Here is a 16,751-nt window from a genome sequence, read left to right on the forward strand (position 1 = left end):
TAAACTTGGTTCTTTTTTAAAAAACATATTAAAAACATGATATCACATGTTATCTTTCTGGCAGATGATGACTTACGAGTGGTATTTACCCAAGATGGCAAAACATTTACCAGGCGTCAAGTTTCCTGGGAACCGTTGGAATCCTGTGGAAGGAATATTGCCTAGTGGAATGGTCACATTTAATCTTTATCATTTTCTTGAAGTAAATAAACAGTAAGCATTCTTTTCATATAATAGCTTTTCTAAAATCTTAAGCTTTTCTAAAATTGTTTATGTAGCAGCTGTGCTTCATCCAAAAGACCAATTTTCTACACCTATTTCCCTGTCACCGGTGAGATTATCTTTGTAATTAAATTGAATATCTGTGCATAAATGAGGCCAGGCAGAAATAAATGTTATTGTTCTGGGTAAAGGAAAAATAAAGACAGATTAGCAAGAATAGCAAATAAGATCTTAGTACAATTCAGAGAAATTGGAGATGTGCCTGCCTACTTGAAATCATTGCAGGTAGATCGCAAGCAATTATAGTTTCCCCCTGATCAACACCATGGCCCCCTTTTAAGTTTAATGCAAATGTTTTCCGGGAATAATCACTATATAAAAATAGCTTAAGGATTTTTTTCTAAAGGATAAGGCATTTTTATAAATAAGAAAAACACCTACAGTTATGCTGACTGAGATAACATATGAGAATTGTGAATTCTATACTTCAGAACATAAAATTATTCATAGTTAAGGTCAAGAATAAATAACTCCTGCAGTGGTATACTGTTGAATATTTTTCCTGTCCGTGAAATGCTTGGGATTGTCCAGAGCCTAAAGAAGAAAACTTATTTCATAATTTCTATTCTCTTATAAAGGGGATTTCAGAAATTTTTGTAATTTCCAAAGTTAAACTGTCCCTTACTAAGAACATAATGAAGTGATACTTTGGTGTTCAGAGCCTGAAGTTTACTGTGGCTCATGAAGTAATATGAAGGTAATAGGTACAAATGTGCTGTGAGATTAATAATTAATTGTTCTATTTTGGAATAAAATATTAACAACATCTCCTAATAAGCATTTTTGGTGCACTTTATTTAGTTTAACCTCATAAACATTAATTGAACCTACTATGTACCAGTTTGTATTAGGCAATAAAGTGAGACTCAGCTCCAGATTTAAGCAGACTACAGTCTAGTTTGTATATATACATAGATATGAATACAGTTGACCATAATGGTGTAAGCTCTGTACTAACAAGGCCTTGTAAAGTGTGAGACACAGTAAATGTTCAATGTGTGCTTACTAAATCAATGACTTAATTGACAGTTACAAGCCTAATGTTCAGGGACCATGGATGAGGAAGCAATTAATTCTGCCGAGGGGCATTCATTCAATGTTTATTTAATAAATATTGGGTATTCAAAATGTCCCAACACCTGTACTAGCTGTAGGTGGATGGGTGTGATCCCTGCTGTTACCATCTTTGAGACAGATGTCAAGTGATGCCTTAAATGTGAAACAGATAAGTTACAGTATCAGCTGGTAAGCATGATAATACCGGTATGGATGAAATTTGGAGACTCAAAGACTAGGAATTTGCCAAGTGGGTAGGAACAGTTAGGATACAGAACAAATCCATGATCCCAGAAGCTCCCTTTTGCTGCTCCTTTGTTGTTGAACTGTCCCCAGACCCCTAACCCTCACCACCTCTGTTACTATAGTTTTACCTTTTCCAGATGTCATATAAATGGACTCATAAAGTATGTGACTTTTTGATACTAGCATACCTTACTTGGCAAGACACCTCTGAGATCCTTCCAAGTTATTGTTGTGTATCAATAGTTTATTCCTTTTTGTTACTGATTAGTATTCCTTTGTATGGATGTACTGCAGTTTATCCATTCATCTATTCAAGGACATTTGGGTTGTTTCCAGTTATTTGTGAATAGAGCTGCTATAAACATTCATATACAGGTTTGTGTATGAATATGTTTTCATACCTAGGAGTGGGATTATTGGATTTATTGGATTGTTTGTTTTCTTACTATTGAGTTTTAAGAGTTCTGTGTATATTCTAGATTCAAATCTTTTATTAAATATGTGATATTTTCTCCCAGTATTTTTGTTCTCTTCAAAGTGTCTTTTGCAGGTAATTTTTTTTTATTTTGATGAAATCCAATTATCATATTTCTCTTTTATGGATCATACTTTTTGATCTCCTGTCAAACAACTCTTGCCTAATGCCAGGTCACAAAGATTATCTCATGTTTTCTTCTAAGAGTTTTACAGTTTTATGTTTTATATTTCAGATCAAAAATCACTTTTGAGTTAATTTTTGCAAGGGGGTTGCTTAGAACAAAGATATTTTTGCCTATGAATGTTATTTTGTCCTCATATCATTTGTTCAAAACATTTATTCTTTCTTCATTTAATTGCATTTGCACCTTTTTCTGTATTTACAAAAAAAAAATACTTCTGGGGTTTTTGACTGGTTTTAATTTGATTAGTTTTTTCATGGCGTTATCTTTTTTTTCTTCCTTTTGCTTTTAGCCACCTATGTCATGTTTAAAGTGGGTTTCTTGTAGACAGCACATATTGACTCTTGTTTTATTAGCCATTCTGACAATTTGTCTATCATTTCATTTATATCCAGGCCATTTGCATTGAATGTAAATATTGACATGTTTTAGATGTACATCTATCATTTTATTACTGTTTTCTGTTTTTCATTCCACTGTTTCCCTTCCTGCTTTCTTTTGGATAATTTGATTGTTTTTAGCATTCCATGTTACTGTGTCTCTTGGTACATTTTTTCAGTGGTTGATCTTAGAATTACAGTATACAGACATATTTAACTTTCACAATCTGTTTACTACTTTTGGAGAAGGAAATGACAAACCACTCCAGTACTCTTGCCTGGAAAACCCCATGGACAGAGAAGCCTGGTGGGCAATAGTCCATGGGTCACAAGAGTCGGACATCACTTAGTGACTAAACCAATTTACTACTTCAAGTGAACTGTAGAAATCTTAGTGGCATGTAAGTTCCTTTACTCCACTTTTGATTGTGTTGTCAAACATGTTATATTAGACATGTGATAATTTTTGTTTTCAACATATGTTTTTTAATTTAAGAGAAAAAGTAGTCTTAGATATTTGTTCAGATATTTACCGAATCTGTTGCTCTTCCTTCAATCCTGGTAGTCCAGCTTTCCATCTTGTATCACTTTTCTCCCTTCTGAAGTTAGTCCTTTAGTATTTCTTGCAGAGCAAGACTGTTAGCAGTGAATTCTCTTAGTCTTTCTTTACCCAAAAATGTCTTTATTTCACCTTCATTTTTGAAGGATATTTCTGGATATGGAATTCTGGGTTGGATAGTTCTTTTTTTCTCTCACCACTTTAACAGTGTTATTTTATATCCTTTTGCCATGCATGGCTTCTGTTGAGAAATCTGCAGTTATTCAAATCATTGTTTCCCTTGTGTGAAATGTGTTGTTTTTCTCTGACTGCTTTCAAGATCTTTTGTCTTTAGTTTTAAGCAATTTGATTATGATGTATCTGGGCATGAATTTCTTTGAGTTTAACCTGCTTGGGATTTACTAAGTTTTGTGAATCTGAAAGATTATGTCTTTCACAAAAGTTGGAAGTTTTCTGACGCTATTTCTTTAAGTACTTTTCCTGCTCCACCTTTTTTCTCTTCTTCTGGGATTCTGATGACTCCTGTGTTAGACCTTTTGATATTGTTCCACAGGTACCTAAGACTCTATACTTTCAATATTTTTTCCTCTTTGTTTAAATTATACAATTTCTCTTGATCTAGCTTCAAGTTCATTGACACACGTTCTGTCTTTCTAAAATTATATGAAGCCCATCCAGTGGAGGAGTAATGGGAATTTGCTCCCAATTCTTGGAACCCCAGCTCCTCTGGTTAGCGAGAAGCATCCACTTGGGCAGTGTTACGGGAACCTGCCCAGCTGCCCCGTGCTGCTGCTTCTGCTGATGGCACAGTGTTGTCTGGTGCCCGGGGGAAGGAGAGAAGGGGAAAAGTTCTGGGGATTTCCTCTGCTGTTCCAACCCTTACAAGTTCCTTTTCCTGCTGCTTGGACTCGGGAAAAAGCAAGGGGAAGGCTTCTCTTGAGATCTCTTCGTTCTCACTTGGTATGTATTTTGGGTTTCAGGCTTCCTTTGAGTTCGGGCCAGGTAATCCTGGAAGATGAAAAGGAGTAAACTCACCACGGATTTGGTGGAACTCAGAATTCTGATTTCTTCCCTCAATCTTCTTTCTACCATTTACTGTTAGAGTCTTCAGATAGTTGTTCCATGTTTAGATTTCAGAATTAATTTAGAGATAAAGAGCCTATCCTTAGGATACTTCTGGGCTACTCAGAAGGATTTGTAAATGAAAATAGTAGGTTCAATAAAATAATGCTAAAAGAGATTAAAAGTAAAATGCAATGGAAATTGGAGGACAGAAAGACTACTAGTATTAGTAGTATTACTAATATGAAGACATGTTTCCACCTATAAAATTTAGAAGGTATCAAATAATATGTATATTTACACATGAGACAGAACCACAGAACCACAGACTCTTCCCTTGTGTTTGTCCCCGCCTGATTTCTTACCATGTCACAAACAGGTAGGTTTTATTATTTATGTCTGTGTGCTTTCCTTCAATCCCCAGACAGCTTTTTTCCCCACTAATATAAATTTAAAGCAATCTATTGGCAGAGGTTTAAAGAAACCAAAGTGTTCACAAATGGTTTATTGATAACTGAGGTTTAGAATCAAAAATGACCCTTCCTGAGTTAAATGTATTTGGCATTTAGAACTTTAAGCTGATAATACATATTTTTCTTTCTTCAATAGAAAAGAAACATTTGTTTGCATAGGAATTCACGAAGGCGACCCAACCTGGAAAACAAACTATTCACTTTGGCCATGGGGTTCTTGTGACAAATTAGTTTCTTCAGAGATTGTATTCAACCCTGAGGAGTGGATTAAACTTACGAGAAATATCTATAACTGGACTGAAGACTATGGAAGGTATGGAGAGCAGTTGTTTCCCATCAGTGTATGGCTGTTTTGTGTGCCTAAAAAACTTACTAAATTTTGAAATGACTTTTATTTTGTTGTTGTTGTTTGTTTTTTTATTAGTAGCTAATATTGCTATTTGCTGCCCACAGAGTATCGTGATAGAGAAGGAGAACATATATTTCTTGTCCTCAGGCTTGAAGGACAATGGAGAGGTGGAGGAAGGCAGTGATGGTTAAGCGGGTACCGTATAGTTAGATATGTGCCACCATCCACGTCCACTCTTGTAATGCTACATGGTCCATCATCCTGTATCTCAGACCCTAAAAGTGGAAGAAATTCATTAACTGAAGCAGAGCTTTAAAACTCACTCTGTTGTCCCTAATAGTTTCCACACACATAAACTTGTCACTTTTTTTTTCTTCAGGAATGCCTGATCAGGGACTTCCCTGATGATCCAGTGATTAAGACTCCCCACTTCCACAGCAAAGGGCTCAGGTTCCATTCCTGGTCAGAGAACTAAGATCCTACCTGTCACATGGTGTGGTCAAAATAAGAAAGAAAAAAAAAGAATGGCAGATCACTTCTCTATAGGAAGACTGGGGTTTAAGTAACTTTTTCTTCACAGTTGTTTGTCATTAGCCTTGTTCTGTTGTTTTGATTAGTCTTCCTGGAAGCACCTCTACCTATAGTTAACTCTCTCCCATGTGGAAAATGAGTCACCATCTGAAGATAGCGCTCTCTATTGCCTGATTTTTTAACTAAATTATGAATTATGCAAAGATTAGATAATTACTGCTTATAATTCAAGTGGGTAGCCGTTCCCTGCTCCAGAGAATCTTCCCAACCCAGGGATCGAACCCAGGTCTCCCACATTGCAGGCAGATTCTTTACCAGCTGAGCCACAAAGGAAGCCCAAGACTAGTGGAGTGGGTAGCCTATCCCTTCTCCAGAGGGTCTTCCTGACTCAGGAATCAATCTGGGGTCTCCTGCATTGCAGGCAGATTCTTTACCAACTGAGATATCAGGGAGGCCTATAATTCAAGAGCAACACTCAAAATCATAGAAACAAATGCTACTGAAGTTTTCTGAGTCAATATGAGCAAACAGATCCCACTGCTATGCTCCAGCCAGAGCTGGATAAGTAGTTGTCTATCAAAGTACTCTGTGACCATTGTGAGGAAAAGCTGGAAAATCCCCTGTTCTCCAAACAGCTGATGACAGTGCGGATACACAGCGTCACTCACTGCCTCCAGTCTGTCAAAGTAGATACTTGCTAAGAGAAATTTTAATTAAGTGGGGAAAATTGGCAAATGGTTTAGCTAGGGCTCTTTAAGCAGCATCCTAGCTCCAACAGCGATTTATCAAAGCCAGGAGTCCCCTCTCCTCACAGTTCTACAGCTGTGCCCACAGAGGGACCCAGGCCTCACCCCCACCCCACTGCCCGCCTGACAGCTCTCAGGAACAGCTGACTCCCCAGAAGCCTCCAGCCTCTTCCCACTGAGCTTTAGTGTGCTCCTGTGATGCAGTGGGGCTCATTATGCAGATTAAGAATACATTTACCAAAACCTCAAATTCCTAACCATCAAATATTTCAGGAGAATAAGTTTTGTTATTTTGGTCTCTATCCGTACTTCAAGATGCAACCTATTTTATTTGCCTTGTAAGATTATAAAACAAAAATGATATGTCCATAACAATAAAGGTAGCTAGCAGGAAAATGTTACGATTTTCTTCTAACTACAGGTTTGATCCTTCTTCCTGGGAATCTGTGGCCAATGAGGAGATGTGGCAAGCAAGGTGACTAATGTATACTTTCGGTTTGCAGTCTATTTTTAATGTAGTAGAAGTAGCTTGTGGCACTTTTCATTTGGGGAGCAGGGGGGGCATGGTGGTAATAAAAATAGTATTTATGAGCAATCATTTTGTTTGGGGCATTGTACTAATTGTTACTAAGGCATAATCTCATTTCATCCATACAACAACCTGTGGAGAAGTCATTATTACTCCATTTTACAAAAAGAACAAACTGAAGGCAGAGAGGTTACTTGTCCAAGGCCGTATAGCTCTACCAATAGAGTCCAAAATTCACATCTCTCTGACTGGAACATTCGTCACTCCTGTGCTTTCCCGCCTCCACTAAACCAAAGTCAACATAATTGATTGAGGAGAAATTGATAATTACCACCCTGTCCCATGTGTGATGTGCTAGTTAGTTATTTAAACACTTACTGAAAACTTCCTAGAGACTAGGCACCGTGCTAGTCTTGGAGGCTACAATAGGAATATGACACAGTTCCTATTGTCAATGGAGCAGACAGACATAGTCCAAGAGATTTGACTATTCATGTACTAGATGCTGGACTTTCCTGTTCCTATGTGAATGAACACTTCACGGTGATGCTCTTGTCTGTGTTCCTGCCATTATTTTAAAATAATCAAAATATCTAACACTAACAGACTTTGGCCTAAAATGTAAAAGGCCTAAGTGATGCAGACAGGGGTACCAAGTATGAAGTACTTCCGCCAGGAAAAATGGGCTGATGCCCACTCTGGGCCAGGGGCTGAGTGCACCAGGAATTGAGTTAGAGTGTAATATGTTTGGGTTTTTTTTGTAATATGTTTAAAGAGGGTTTTTTTTTTAATTGTCAAGAAATATGGTTCTTGACAAAATAACAATTACAAAAAAGATAGTCTTTGTAGTAGTGTTTTGGAAATGTCAGAAAATTGCATATTTCAAGTTATCAACCCAGTTATAAGAACAAATACTTGCTTTGAGGGACTAATCAAAGATATACCAAATGTTCGCATGATTCTTCAGTGTGACAGTGTGGGAAAGCTGGGGGAGAAATCACATAAAAGAAGAAAGCAGGTCATTATTCAGGCAGGTATTGATTTAATTGGTGTGCTGAATACAATTTGGATGAGTTCATGTGGTCAAAGAGTCCAGGCACCTTTGAAGAACTGGTCACACACGGCATGAGCTGTCGTGATGGGTACCTTCAGGGATGTGCTGACAGACTCAGCAAGTCTCCCGCTCCCAGCTGCTCTTGCACAGTGAATATGTACATCTGGAGGGAAGGTGATGCAAGATAGTGATGATGAACAGAATGCAGTGTCTTGGTGTGGAGGGAGGGTTACTGTTGGTTCAGAGTAAACTTCTATGAATATGAAAGAAGTAAAAAGAATACAATAAAGGGTTCTGTATGATCGTCATCAATGGAAAAGTTTGGCGGATTTAGCTTTGAATGTGAAATTGACGTGAACACCCTCCCACTCCCAGGATGAAAACACCGTTCTTCATCTTTAACCTGGCAGAAAGTGCAAGTTTGCCTTCAAACGTGAAAGCTCAACTCTACACTCACGCCTATAACGTATGTTACACTTTTACATATATAAATACATTTGGTGGGAGGGTAGTGGTGACTTTGGGATGTTAAGAGTGTATCACAGTAGAGTTTTACTTTTTTGTTTCTAGCTTTATTTGGCATTATAAATCAATACAAATGGAAAAATAGTCATGTGTCTCTCAAATAACATTTAAAGTAAATGACTGTTGTTGACAAAATAATGTAAGAAGTCCATGTTCTCATCTCCAGAATTTGTGAATATGTGGTCTTACATGGCAAAGGGCACATTGCAGATGTGGTTAAGGATCCTGAGGTGGGGAGATTATCCTAGATTATCCAGGTGGGGCTAATATAATCACAAGGGTCCCTAGAAGGAGGAGGCAGGAAGGTCAGAGTCAGAGAAGGAGACGTGGCATTGCAAGCAGAGGTCAGAAAGAGATTTGAAGATTGCCAGGTAGCTGGCCTGAAAGATGGAGGAAGGGGCCACAGGTTAGGAAGTGCAGGCAGCCTCTGAAAGCTAGAAAAAGCAAAAAAAAAAAAAAACAGATTCTAGAGCATCTAGAAATATATGATAATACATTTATATTATTTTAACTGCTATGTTTTAACCACTACATTTGTGGTGATTTGTTACAGCAGTAATAGGAAACTAATATGATGGCTTTATTTTTTAAAAAAGCAGTTCCAATGGGTCGCCCTCTATACAAAAGTCTTGACCCTGGCAACACTTGAAACGATTGGACCATGGCTGGTTGAGATTTCATGAGAGAGATAAAGGGTCATGGAGAATAACCCCAGGAAGCCGGACAGCCTGCACATCCAGCCACGCCAGGGCTCTTGCTTAGCTGGTCCTCTGTGATGGGAACGAGAATACAGACCAGAAGCTTGCTTTGCTGTAGCACTGTGTTAACAAGGCCCTGCTTTTTTGTGATTTATAGCACTGGACTCTTCCACACCTTCTGAACTAGTCTTGGAGCCTACAGTATAGGAAACAGACATCCTGGCAAAAACCAGTGAGACCAGAGCCCAGGAGCTGTATATCTAAGCAAGTAGTTATTTATGCTGTCTCTGGGCTGCTGTGGATCTACTCAGCCAGGGCATTTGTTTGGGACTGAGTCAAAATAGCATGGTGTCCAAGTAGTGTGACAGCCTTTGCTCCTCAGTTATGTATTTTTTGGTCCATGGTTTACTCATGTATTCATTTACTCACAGAGCATTTATGGAGCACCCAGTCTGTACCAAATACTGTGATGGAGATGATCAGGCATTGACCCTACTGTCAAATGGGCACACACCAGAGAGGGAGATAGAAGATAAAGTCCTCAGTTAGTAGTGAGAGATGCAAGAGGTGTGCAGACGTGCCATGGGACAGAGAGAGGCATATGAGCCAGCCTCCTGGAAAGAGGCGGCGAGGAAGGGAGGGAAAGCTGCCAGAGGAGATGTCACTGCACTGTCATCTTGAAAGATCAGAAGAAGCCAGCCAGACACATGTGGTGCAGGAAACCACAGGGATGAAGGTGGACACCTCCGAGGTGCCCATCCAGGACAGCCAGGGACTAGATACAGGAAGCAGTGTTCTGGAGTTTTCTGACTGGCAGTCAGGGAGTCCCGGTTCAAGGCCTGCTCCACCATTCATTGTTAACTGTGTGCCAATTAACCTTTCTATTTTTTCTTTCACACAAAAAATGTGGATTGTAAACTTTATAGATTATCTCTCACATCCTGGCCATGTCAGATCCATTTCATCTCTAACACCCTGTGATTCTGTGAAAAACAAGTCATATTTAGTTGGGAGGAATCTGAGACTTAGTAATATTTTATGTTCTCATCAGTGATCTGTTCCATGGTCAGTCGTTAGGCCACCACTAAAGCCAATTCATGGATTTATTGTCCCTTTGGGTCTGCAGGCATTACTCTGTTCAGTGAATACAAGTCTATAACATAGTCTATAGGTATCTCCTTCACGTATGTCTCCAGGTGTGTGACCTTGTTTGCAAGACAGAGGAGCTCAAATACTTGATGGGTCAACACAAATCACCTCCTCGTACAGGTTTTTCGAGAACATTCTTGTTAGGTGTAGAAGATATTTTTGTTATTATTTACATTGTCCTGTTCAATAGTTACCCAGAACATTAAGTTCAGCTGTATTGGAGAGCAAGAATGATCTGTTATCTTTAGGAATACAGTTGATACACTGAAGATATCCCCCCAAACTAGACTATGTTCCCCTAGACTTAATGTCACAAAGACTCACGCTTAGAGGAGGAAATACTGTTCCCACATGATGAAAAATGACTGTTAGCTTCTTAAGATACAGCACCTGTGGCTAATGGGCCATCCGGAATGAGCTGATGAGACATCAGGATCAGAGTGTTTTAGGAAAGGGGAGTATGGCTGTTCTGATGTCCGAAGACGTAGCAGGGAGGTCATGAGTGAGCCTCTTATTCTATTGAGCCATTGAAAAGTGCTTACTGAGTTGCTGGCATCCATCTTGCACTCCAAAATCTAATCAGGATTTTGAAAACAGCTAAGAAAAGAACCTGAGCAGTTCTTGAGCACCGACTTTGTGCAGGGCAGCCTGCCATGCATTTTACACATGTCCCTCATCAGAGGGAGGCTCAGGAAGAGCAGCAGCAGATAGAGAAAATAAAAAAAGACCTATGAGAAAAAGTAGAGAAACTTTGAACATTTTACCAAGAAAATAAAATGCTGACTTAATAGCTTTGAAGTCTATGAAAAGTACGAGGTGACTCTTTTCTATTTTATGGAGTGAAGGCAAGGGAACAATAGCTTTAAAAGGCAGCTTCAGGACTAAGGGTTATTAAATATCAAAATGACATGAAAAATACAGATTGGAGAATTTTTCATGGGGATGTTGTTTTGAAAAAGATTGGGTATGCGTTTGTCTACTCTAGAGTAGGAGTTGGGGAAATAGATAATATAATTGGGTCCCTTTCAGCTGAATGATGTAATGAGTATAGTTCTAATTCAAAAAGCCCTTGTCCCTGGAGAAAGCATCATTACTTGTCCTGTGCTCTCATGGCAGCTACCGGTTAACTCAAGTGCCTGTGGATTTGACTTCAATTTGATAATCCCTAAGAAGGTTGTGAAATTCCCCAATAAGCTAGCATAATATTGTTTTGTAGATTTGCATCTAGTTATTTTGGTTTATTTGTTAACTTTTTATCTTTTTTCCTCTAGAAAACTCAATATTAAAGATTCTAATTCTATCCAATCAATACTATCTCTGATATTGAAAAACAAAATTCTGAATTCCTGGGGGCAAAGTTTTAACTATGAAAATTTTTATTTTTAGGACACTGGAGATTTTCAACATCTCACTTTTAAGGATGTCTCTTAAATTATATTATGCCCACCCTGTTGGATGCTGGATTTGTTAGAGGTTTTCTATTGCTGCTATTGTTAATACTGTTGCTTATAATGTAGAGATAATTTTATGTAAAAATGAGGGACAAAATTGAAACTTCTTCAAGTTCTTTTTCCATGCAGTTTTCTAAAGAAAGCTACTTTTTTTTTCTTTAGTAGCTAAATTTAGAGTTTCAACCTTTCTGCCTGTTGAGTAAATAGCTTTCCATGAATTAGAACCAAATCCCTTTCCCAGAACATCTTTCTGGAGGAAGAGCATTTTGTCCTGACACCGTGTGTCTAAAGTTCCCTCCTCAACATCCAAAAACCCCAGAAGCAGGTTTATATGAAGTGCATTTGCCTCCTGCTACTGTAATAATTACAGTACCCTCCTTGCATTTTCTGCATGGCCTGGCAACGATTAGATTTTTACTGTAGGCTGCTTGCATTTTTTTTTCCTTGTGTTATTAATTCCTCTGTGTTTCTAGTCTTTTTTTTTAAAAAGTCAAGGGATAATAATGGAATGCCAATGTTTTTGCTGTCTTCCAGCTTTATAAGGAGATTGTCTATTTACGAAAGGAACACCCAGTGAATTGGCACAAGAACTACGCCATCTCCTGTGAACGGATGCTGCGCCTTCAGGAAAGAAGTGCAGACCCTGAAGTCTTGTTGTCTGAAACCATCAGACACTTCCGTCTCTACACTCGAAAGGCCCAGAATGATCCCCAGCTGGCCGATATTTCAGTTGCTCTAAAGCACCTAAGAAAGGAACTACGAAGTCTGAGAAATATGAAAAATGGCTGAGACAGCAAACTGTGAAAAACCAGCTCGGCTTTCAGCTTCCAAAATTCCCAAGTCCAAAAGTTTTTCCTCCAAGAAAAGAAATGGCATTAAAAAATGAAGACTAAGTCATCTCCCAGATATAAGTAACATGGTGTCACGGAACTGTTTTACGGCCAAGTTAGAAACTGAGATGTGCTATTTCCACAAATTCTATTTAGCCTGTGTTACTGAATTAGCATTTCAGTGAGAATATTTTGAAAAATCTTCCTACTTCCACAACCTTTCATCAAATGACTTGCTTGATTAAATTCTAGAAGAGAATGAACTATCTTCATATACTTAAAATATCGACCATGAATCTTAAGGGCCCTGCTTATTGGGATTGGTATTAAAATTAAATTCTTAAAATATTAATACCAGACCAAAGACATTCTCTGGCTCCCAGAAATGAAATTTTTATTATTATTTTTTAATTAATTTTGTTACACTTCAAGCTAGAGTACTGTTTGGGGTACAGGGGATGGGGCGCGGGGGGCGTTGGTTTTCTTTCATTTTTTTTTTTTTGAGTAGCTGTAGTTGTTACATAATCTCACACTTCAAACTAAATACCAACCAGATGATATTTTGAAAAAAGTTAAGGTTTTATTGTGTTCAATCATTCTCTGAAATCACTAAAAATGTAAGCTAATTGTTGTTTGCTTTTTTTTTTTCAGTTGCTTAAACTGGCAAGTAAAAAGGATTTTGTCTTTCCTTAATTAATTTTATATTCATGTTTTACTTCTATTTGGGCTCATAAATCTGGACCCAATAATTAGGAGGCTTCCTGCTGCCAAAAAGGGGGGCATTGGGGGTTCAGGGGTGTGGGGAAGTGGTTCAATAAATTCATTTCTGTTACAAGCATCTTTTATACATATTACTAAAGAGAACATAGTAAGAAATGCAAATAATAGTTCTTTATTTTATTATGACAGTTAATTAATAGCAACCTGTTTTAATGAATAAAGTCACTCAGAGTCCTTCAGCACTTCCTAAGTAGAGGCCTGATTCTGTAGGGATTCTTTTCCCCCCAGTTGTATAGCTCCTAAACTCCAAGCACCATATAGGCCCCTGTATAGAAATGCTCACTAATGAAGAGGGAGGGCTAGAAGCTTGTCTGCATTCAAAGATCACTGGTGAGTCATTCAGCAAGAAAAGGCCCCTTACCAGGAATAGTCACAGTTCCGTGGCATTGTACTAGCGAAAGGGTCTGATCAAAGGTCTCCTGTGGAGCTTGCATGGTTCCCTTTCATACCACGACCATAATTAAAACCACTAATTCTCTTTTAAAATGCTGCAGGATGCCATGTAGGCATCTGTCTGGAGTGTCCTTTGTGATGTCATAAGCTGTTAAGGACCAGTGCCGAGGGCTTTTGAGTGAAATGCCAGTCATGAAGGTGCTTCAAGACAAGGGTGCCTCTAAAAGCTTGACAGGGCCTTGACTGCACAATTCGAGCTGAATTTGCCCCTTGTCAGCTGCCAGTAAATAAATCTCAAAGGGGGAAAAGCTGAAGTTTCATTACCTGATCCATGGGGCTTTGTTGGTTTTGGCACCACACAGGGGAAGCCCTTGCCCCTCCATTCTCTGGATTTGAAGATGTCCATCGGAGCCTGCAGCGCCTGGACAGGGTTCAGAGCGGAACCTTTTGAAGAGTGGCAATAGTTGTAACAGTTCGGCTGTTAGGAAGACAAATAAATGGAGGAGCTCATTAATCCGCTTTTGGCTCCCGGTGCCTTTTGCCCTTTTATCACAGCCTTATTAGGCTCCTACTCATCTTGAACCAGAAAAAAATGAATTGAAGTTGTTGAGTACTAATTGGCAAAGACTTTTAATCATGGGCCAAGAACTTTCACTGACTTGAAAGTAACTTCTCCACAGGGAAGAACCAAAAACCTGGTTTACCTTAAAACAAAAAACCTGTTGGAGTTCATTGTGGTGTAAAAATTTAAGGAAGCATTGAGAAGTTGTCTCAGTTGATCCATTTGAAAGAATTATGTAAGATTATGATTTCTACTTTTCTTTTTTTTTTCCACTTTTCTTTTTAAGCAGTGCAATAAAATTCATATACTCATTCCCTGGAAATGCACTGTCTCTATTTTTTCAGAAAAGACACTGTGTGTGAGATGATCATGTTGGTTTTTGAAATCTATATTCTGTATAGGGAATAATATGTAAATATTCATTTCAGCATTTACCTACACATCTTGTTTTGGAGTAATATTTCCTACTTATGGCCATAAGTATGGCAAATGAGGGCCTCTTCTTGAAAAATATCTGCATTTTAAATATCTGTACTATGATTCCTCATATACATCTGAATATGCTTTGCATATTGACTGTTGTCAGATGGTGCATAGATTATTCTGTATTTGTGCAACAGTGACTTTGGACCACTCTCTTTGAGAAAGCAGTGATACGATGGCCCACTGTAGATGGGGTCATAATTATTTAAATTTCTAAAAACCAGCAGTGAATGGAAAAAGAGCAAACTGAGCTGAGATTTGGGGATGTTGGGCTTCATTCCCAGATCAACTACTTTGAATAATTCTTTCCTTTCTATTTTGTGAGGTTAAACCATTTGCTTTCTTTTCTTTCCCTTCCTTCTCCTGGGCTAGTGCACAAACACCATAAAATCTGACAGAAGGGGTTTCCTTCAGTCTAACCCCTGACATGGAAGAGAATGTGAAGGAGGTGACTTCTCATGGAGGATTTGGCCAGCATTCCCCTAGCAGTGTCCCTGGAGTGCCATGGGTTGGCAGGATGACAGGAACCCCACAAGGCCAACTTCTGCCTGGACTTTGGCCTAAGGAGCAAGTTGGAGCCAGAAGCACTGTCTGCCTCTCCACAGGCTGCAGGGCCCTCCCGCGCAGCACCAAGGCTGGCACACACACCAGAGGGCCAGTGGAGAAGGGGCTAGTGGCTTCCATGTTCCCTAACAAACCTCCCCAGCCCTGTTCCGGCTGATGCGAGGTATACTTGCTTCTTGCTGTTGACTTTCCTCTTTGTTTTTCCAAAGAATCCTTTTTTTTTTTTTTTCAATGCTTTTGTTCTATTATTCAAAATGTAGCCAAAATAGAAGGGAATCAATGACTTGTGTCCTATTTTGAAGTCTTCTAATAGAAGCGAAATGTTATTTCTGCCTGCATTCTTAGTACTTTCTAATGATAGAACCAGGATGTTTATAGCCTTTATGATACTTAAATAAAGCTCTTTTTGAGCGTTAGGATTATTGTATGATATCCTGCTGATTTCTTTAAGACATCAGACTAGGATATGAAGAGTAGTTTTTAAATTCATATTTTGAAAGTTAAACAACGTGAGTCATTTTTCAGAGTTCCCATCAATATCTCTCAGAATTTAGAAATATTAATACTTTTAATATTTAAGAAAAAAGTTAATACCAAAGATTGAAAAAAATGGATCCCATTAAAGCAAATCCTTTTATTCTGTTTTAATTCTGGTATATTTTGTAAAAGCACCAGTGTAGAGTAATACTTAAAATTCTGTTCTTCTAACTGGCTCTGAGCCCTATGGTAAAACGCTAAAGAAATTCTAACCCAGTAGGAGATTCACACTGCTTTGTTCATCCTCATATCTTGTTGTGGATGCAGGCCCATCCTAAGACTAACACTTAGAAACAAATAACTGTTTCCAGGGATTCTGGGAACATCTAAAGGCCAAGATCTTGGCACAGCCTTACAGAGCAAACAGGGAGCTGAAGCTTAGCAGCGATCATATTCAATGAAGACGTCATTGTCAGTACCCTCTAAAGGTCTGTTTGATTTGGATCAGCGTGGGAGATATAAAAAAAGCCTCAGGAATAGCACGATGTGCTTACCTGGATATTGGAAAGTAAACTAATAGGAATATATCTTGAGAAATGGATTTTTCTGAAGAAAACTTCTGATTGCTCTTCAACAATGTAATATATATTTGCATGTACTGGAAAGATTAGCTTATATCATATTGCAAAAAAAAAAAAAAAAAGATGGGGGGGGAGAGACAGGTAGAGGTTCCAAAACTGTAAACATAGAGCCTGAAATTGTTGCCCTGTAAATGGAATTACCTGGATCTTTTCCACTGATCCCAAGTGTTACTGGTGAAGGTTAATTTTCAGTAGCACAGATAATGTGATGATTTTTTAAAAGTTGATAAGGTTAAGAAAGTTTCAAGATACAGATCGAACACAAAGGCAAA

General features: G+C 38.5%; 1 protein-coding gene across 1 annotated transcript in view; it reads left to right on the top strand.

The window, feature by feature from the left end:
* TMEM260 (transmembrane protein 260) overlaps nt 1-13,272 on the top strand; it is a 69,370-nt gene extending 56,098 nt beyond the window's left edge. Inside the window, 5 exon segments of the mRNA XM_020874177.2 lie at nt 65-213; nt 4,854-5,030; nt 6,765-6,818; nt 8,302-8,392; nt 12,284-13,272. Coding sequence (XP_020729836.2) covers nt 65-213; nt 4,854-5,030; nt 6,765-6,818; nt 8,302-8,392; nt 12,284-12,538 — 726 coding nt within the window. The 3' untranslated portion in view covers nt 12,539-13,272.
* The last annotated feature ends 3,479 nt before the right edge of the window (nt 13,273-16,751 follow it).

The sequence above is a fragment of the Odocoileus virginianus genome, chromosome 6 (genome assembly GCF_023699985.2).
Source record: "Odocoileus virginianus isolate 20LAN1187 ecotype Illinois chromosome 6, Ovbor_1.2, whole genome shotgun sequence".
Classification (NCBI taxonomy): domain Eukaryota; kingdom Metazoa; phylum Chordata; class Mammalia; order Artiodactyla; family Cervidae; genus Odocoileus; species Odocoileus virginianus.